The sequence below is a fragment of the Desmodus rotundus genome, chromosome 6 (genome assembly GCF_022682495.2).
Source record: "Desmodus rotundus isolate HL8 chromosome 6, HLdesRot8A.1, whole genome shotgun sequence".
Taxonomy (NCBI): Eukaryota; Metazoa; Chordata; class Mammalia; order Chiroptera; family Phyllostomidae; genus Desmodus; species Desmodus rotundus.
Window position 1 is genome coordinate 116,106,346 of NC_071392.1, and position 6,455 is coordinate 116,112,800.

General features: G+C 61.5%; 1 protein-coding gene across 6 annotated transcripts in view; it reads left to right on the plus strand.

Moving 5' to 3' along the window:
- The window catches only part of SNPH (syntaphilin), a 39,097-nt gene extending 33,015 nt beyond the window's left edge, over window positions 1–6,082 (plus strand). For all 6 annotated transcript variants that reach the window (XM_053926621.2, XM_053926617.1, XM_071221776.1 and 3 more), the window contains one exon: window positions 1,795–6,082. In XM_053926621.2, coding sequence (XP_053782596.1) covers window positions 1,795–2,965 — 1,171 coding nt within the window. In that variant the 3' untranslated portion in view covers window positions 2,966–6,082. The remainder of the gene's footprint in view (window positions 1–1,794) is intronic.
- Window positions 6,083–6,455: the final 373 nt, after the last annotated feature.

Below are 6,455 nucleotides of genomic sequence, written 5' to 3' on the forward strand. Positions count from 1 at the left end.
GCTCAGAGCGGCATCTGCTGTGTGGTTAGGCAGGATGCCCCGTGATGATGGGCCTACACCTCGATCCCTGGCCCCCTCCTGCCTGCGGCCCTGGCAGGAACCTGCGGCACTACTTCACCTGCTTTAGGGTCACGCGACACGCACTCTCCGCTTACTCAGTTTGGTGCCGGCCGATCCAGCAGCAGCCTACCTTCTCCTGAAAAATCTCACAGCTTTCGGAGGCTCTGTCCCCACTTCCTGCAGTGGCCTTTCTTGCTTCCTTGGCAAACTTACCCTTCAGGACGCAGTTCAGAAATAATGTCCTAGGCAAGGCTGGGAGGCCGTACCTCCCAGGGGTCCTGCTGGCTCCAAGGAGAGGGGACAGGGCCTGCAGAGCTGAGCATGCGCAGGTCCTTCATCCAGACTCGCTCTTCCTCCCTGGGCTCAGTGTCAGCGAGGAGGGAGCTTGGATGGAGAGAGCCCCCACCCTGATATGGGAGGAAGGAGGGGCGAGTACCCCCGTACCTGTCGGCATGGCTGCTGTTGCCGTTCTGAGTGGCTCTCGCTGCCATCACCGAGTTGTGTCCCGTGAGTGGTCTGTCCCCTTCTGGGTGCTGCGGTCAATGACCTTGGTGGCCGCTGCAGCCCCGCAGCCCAGGCCCTTCAGCAGACTGCGGCGTGAGGTTCCTGGGCCCCTCCCCTGAACTGAATTCTCGATCTCATGTTGGAAATACACAGGGCTCAATCTGGACCACCGCTGCGACGGGCTCTCCTGACCCCAAAGGGACGTCGGGCCCGTGGTGGGTTTCGTGCGCACGGAAGCAGGGTGCGGCTGCACCCCGCGTCACTGAGAGCTGGGCGGAGGCCGGCCGCCCAGGGCAGGATTTCTTGTCTCGCTCCCTTCTCACTGCTAGCAGCCTGCCTGGCTTTACTTCTGGACTTGATGGCACCGTTGCCTAACTCGCCCCCCATCCTGAGCCGTCCCGCCCCCAAATCATCCATGACTCAGGGATTTGAAAGGCCTGCGAGTTTCCGGACGGAGGAGTCGGCCGACTGTCTGCTTTGCCTGGCACTTGCCTCTCCTCTCAGGAGAAGCTGTGTGCCTTTTCCACGCTGTTTTGTTTTGTTTTTTTGCTTTCCTCTTCACCGTGGACACAAAAAAGAAATGCCTACCTGGATAAAAGAACACCGCCCTGTCTTCACCCTTCTCCTCTGATTCATCCACTTCTCCTCCCACCCCGGGAGGGAAGGTGGTAACTGCTCTCGTGAAAACCAAGGTTGCCCACTGCCGCCTCCCTGGGGCCTCTGGCCAAATACCCCTCCATGTAAAATTTCCACAGCCGAGCCGGCTTTAATAGGAGGCCACGTCCCCTTCTACAGAGCAGAGCTTTTAGGGTTCATTTTGTTGTTTGATGTTAAGATTTTTGAGGACGTATTAGGTTTTTATAGCAGTAGCATTTTTAAATTGAAAATCTTTATTGTCTGGTCTCTTCTGTAGGTAATAGATTTAAACATGGACGATCAGCAGCATTTCGACCTCTGGGGTGGGAATGCCTGGTGTCTGTTACCGCCATTTCTTCTTCCCCCCACCCAGGAGGAGGCCTCTCCAGTCTTCACCACCTGACCCCTCTCCCAGGCCCCCTCAGTCCCCCGGGGGAGTAAAGACAAGAAGGAAGGAGGCGTGGAGTAGTTCCTTCTGTTTTTAGCTCTGTGACAACAGCACAGGCCCTCAGAGCTTGGTGACAGTCCCTCCTTGCCTGTCCTCGGGGCGGTGCCAGGCCAGGCAGTGAGTATGTGCGTCTCATCTGCCCACAGGGACACAGAGATCGATGACCTGAAGACGCAGCTGTCACGCATGCAGGAGGACTGGATCGAGGAGGAGTGCCACCGCGTGGAAGCCCAGCTGGCCTTGAAGGAAGCCCGCAAGGAGATCAAGCAGCTCAAGCAGGTCATCGACACTGTCAAGAACAACCTGATTGACAAGGACAAGGGGCTGCAGAAGTACTTCGTGGACATCAACATCCAGAACAAGAAGCTGGAGACACTGCTGCACAGCATGGAGGTGGCCCAGAATGGCACGGCCAAGGAGGACGGCACCGGGGAGTCAGCTGGCGGCTCGCCCGCCCGCTCCCTCACCCGCAGCTCCACCTACACCAAGCTCAGCGACCCAGCCGTCTGTGGGGACCGGCCCCCTGGGGACCACCCCGGCTCCTACACTGAGGACGGGGCTGACAGTGGCTTCGTGGCAAATGATGACACAATGAGCCGGACGGATGTACTGGAGGCCAGCAGCCTGCTGTCGTCGGGGGTGGACTGTGGCCCCGAGGAGGCCTCCCCAAACAGCTCCTTTAGTCTGGCTCCCCGCTTCCCGGCCGGCAGCGCCTACGCAAAGCTGCTCTGCGGCACGGAGGCCGGTGTGCAGGCCAGCTGCATGCAGGAGCGCGCCATCCAGACAGACTTCGTGCAGTACCAGCCTGACCCAGACGCCATCCTGGAGAAGGTGGCCATGGCCCAGGTCTGCGGGGCAGGTCCCCAGTCTGGGGACAGGTGCCTGGAGCCGGATCCCCACCCCCCAGGGCCCAGAGACCCCAACTCAGCAGTGGTGGTGACGGTGGGTGATGAGCTTGAGGTCCCAGAGCCCATCACTCGTGGGCCGACCCCACACCAGCCTGGTGCCAACCCCAGCTCCCGCCTGTCGGTGAGCGTGGCGTGCCCCGTGGAAGAGGAGGAGGAGGCGGCTTCCGCTGAGAAGGAGCCCAAGAGCTACTGGAGCCGCCACTACATTGTGGATCTGCTGGCCGTGGTGGTGCCGGCCGTGCCCACGGTGGCCTGGCTCTGCCGCTCCCAGCGGCGCCAGGGCCAGCCCATTTACAACATCAGCTCCCTGCTGCGGGGCTGCTGCACCGTGGCCTTGCACTCCATCCGCAGGATCAGCTGCCGCTCACTCGGCCCCAGCACAGGGGGCGGTGGCAGCTCCCAGCTCTGAGGAGGCCGTCCCAGCCAGTGGCTCGGTGGCCTGACCACTGATTGTAGGGGTGCCGTCCTCCCTCTCACACATTCCCGTGGGGCTTCATCTTATTTATTTAGTTTTTGATTTGGAAGTGGTTCTTTCAGGATGTTAGCAGTGCCAGGGGCTAGGAGTCAGGGGCTTGGGGGAAGTCATCCCACAGCTTGGACAGGAGAGAAGGGAAGGGAGACCCAGGGCAGGGAGGCACGCGGTGGGACAAAGTGCAGGGAGGGAACTGGTGAAGTCCTCAACCCAGCCCCGTCCGCTTGCCCCTTCACAAGGGCAGCCCCTGCTCAGGAAGCCTCTGGTGTATTGATCTGGGGAGGCCGGGCCTCGGCTGCCCCACCCCCACCCCTCCACATCCTGTTCAGTCCCCTGATCACTCCATGCCACCCCTTGCCCTCGGCCCAGCTTCGGGGCCAATGTTATTGCCTCAGAAGAGGCAGCTGCGACCCAAAGTACAGGCACCTGGCCCAGGACTCCGAGCAGGGTCTGGAACTGCCGGGCCTGGGCTAGAGCCCCATCCTCTTCAGTCTGCCCGCACTTGGGTGGAAAGCCAGTGATGGGCAAGAGGTGGCAGAGGGCAGTGTGGGCTCTGTGTCTGTCTGTCTGTCCCAGACCTTCCCCATTTCCCCCTGGCGCTCCTGGGTGTGTCTGATGATTCTGTGAACGCTAAGCCAGGCAGGCTCGGTGCTGGGGTAGGAAGGCTCCCCTCCAGAGAGTTTGCCAGCCAGCACAGGGAGAGGAGGTGGGGCTGGCAGGTCAGGGCTCCAGTCCTCCAGCCTGGCCTGCGGAGATGGGGCCCTGCGGTCTGGGAGGCCTGGCGGGACTCAGCTGTCCTCAGCTGGTACGAAAAGCCAGAGACCATGACAGCCCCTGGAGCTCACCCCAACTTTCTCTGGGGCCTCAGGCCCAACTTCTGCTTTGCACTATATTCACTTTGGGGCTTGGTTCCCATGCATCCCCGGATCTCCTGCAAGGCGGCTGCTTACTTTCTAGGGTGAGGGTTCCTGAATCTTAGACTTATCTGCCTCAGGGGGGATTTCTGGCAGGACGAATGGTGAGCTGAGGCACTGAAGCCGTGACGTCGTCCAGGCCAAAGCAAGTGCCCTGGGACCTGTCCCGGGTTGGGGTGAGGCGGGGCCAGCGGGAGCCCTGCAGCCCCCTGCTCCCAGCCAGAGCGCAGTAGGCCTGGGACAGTTCACTGTCCTCCCTCCTTCCCCGGGACCCCATCTGGGCCCCCAGCAAAGCTGCTGACATTTTACTACCATTATTACAAAGCAAATCCAATCATTTCTCCCTGCGGGGTTTCCACCCATCTGGTTGTCCCATCCACTCTTCAGAGGCAGGCCCCACATTTGGGGGGGTCGGTGGGACCCTGTGTCCTACTCACCCCTCGGGCCTAGGGGCCACTCTGGTTCTCTGCCAAGGTTGCTTGCCCACCCCTGCTGCTCCAGCAGCCGTTTCCTGACTCATGGGCTCTGCCCTTCCTTTCTCTGCCCCCCACTCGAGGCGGGGTGCCTGCATGCACTGGGAGTGGGCCACCACCCAGCCATCGGGGCAGCAGTCCCCTGCCACGCGCTTTGTGCCTCCAAAGCTCCCTCACCTCGGCCGGGGCCTCAGACCAGCCATCCTCTGTGGAGCGCCCCTGCCCCAGCCGAATGAAACCCGAACTCCTGGGGCCTGGCCAGGGCTGCCCCAAGGGCACTGGGGTCGTGGCACAGAGGGGCAGCGGGCAAACCCAATCCAAAGCCAAGCCGGGACTGGCGCGGCACCAGCATCCTGTGCCGTGTACTCACGGAGCTGCGTAGTGTCTCCTTAGAAATAGTCAAAGCTTTGCTGACAAAATAAATGTATGACTCTACTTGACAACATAAAATCTATTTTTCACCGCTGGCATTTATTGGAGCTGCACAGCCCCTCTGCTCCCATCCGTGTCTTCCTGTCTGTGGCCTTCCTGTTGTGTCTTGTGTTTCGGTGGACGTGGTCAGGGCTGGGGCCACAGTCCACGCTGTCCCAGCTACTGGAGAAGCCCCTGGTGAAGGTCTGGTCAGGGCTTGGACCCCAGGCCTCCCGGTGAGGTGAGTGGGGCCAGCTGCCGCCCTGTAAGCCTGCTCCAGCCGGAGACCTGCCTGTCCGGGCCCTGGGGGCCTTCACCCACAGCACCGAGGGTCCTCTCTTTGGGGGTGGGGTCTTGTGGGGCCTTTGACAGGCTTTTCTTCTTCGAGTTCGTGGAGGAGGCAGCTTACCGGCCAGCCCTGGGGCAGACCCTGAGGCCCTGGTGGTCAGTGGCCTAGGGGGCTCCCGCGTGTGTGCGTGTGTGTGCTCAGTGTCCGCATCTATGCAAAATGTGCAGCTCCAGGCGGCGGAGGTGCAGCGGCCTGTCCCCGACTGTGCAGGGCACAGAACGGGGGGGCTGGAGGGCAAGGCCAGGGGCCGGGCTGTGGAGTGCTCATCCTCCAGGTACCTGCTTAATACCTCCTCCTGTTGGGCTGTGACCTTCCCCTCCTGCCCTCGGCTCCTGGAGCAGAAATCTCTGGGGCCTCCCGTTTCCCTAGCCTCGGCCAGAGCTGATTAGATCCTAAGGGACAGTGTTTCCAGGAGCCACTCTGGAACTGCTGGTCCCTTGGAGCCCAGCAGCCGGAAGTGGCTTCTTAATTGTAGCGCCCAGGCCAGAGCAGCTGCCGCTTCTCCAGTCCAGGCTCAGGCAGTCATCGGAGTCGAGGCCGGGACTCTGCACACAGAGCTGGCCTCGGGCGGAGTTCACTGACACCTTAGCTTTTCACTGTACACCCTCCCCGACCCCCACATGCGCAGGAGTGTCTGACAGCGCCTTGGGGACGGGTGGGCAAGTGACCTGGTTCTGGGGCAAAGGCCTACTGAGGGGCCTCTGCCCAGTTAACTCATGATCCCCTCTCTGACCTAGGGGCACAGTGCAAACGCGTCCCGGCGCACTCTCACATTCTGCCATCCCCTCGGCAGGATTCGGGGGATCGGGAAGGGGCAGGGATGGAGGGGTAGTCACTTTTGTCTCCTTTGTCCTTCTGTTCCGACAGAGCTGTCCCTGCAGCAGACAGCTCTGAATTAAAGCATGAAAACACACAGGACCCTCAGCCTGCTTTCTTTATGTGGTTTTTCTCCCAAGGGGGCGGGGTGGTACAGGGGGCTCAAGCTGTCCCCTCCTGCACGGGAGGCAGAACCCGCACCTGGGAGAAGCCGAGCGGTAGAGAGCTTTCCCAAGCTCAAGGGAACGGGAGAGCCGCATGCTGGTTCAGCTCTGCCGTGCAGCTGCTGTGGGCAGCTGGGCCACCGCTCCTCTCAGGCACCCCTGAAGTCGTTCTCACGCCAGTTCTGCACATGCGGAAGCAGTCTGCAGCGGTGCTCCAAACCGGTGCCGCTCCTCCAGAGCCCCGCACTGGTCCCCCACTCTAGTCCCCGCTCCTCAGACTGGCGGGCAGCGAGTGCCAGC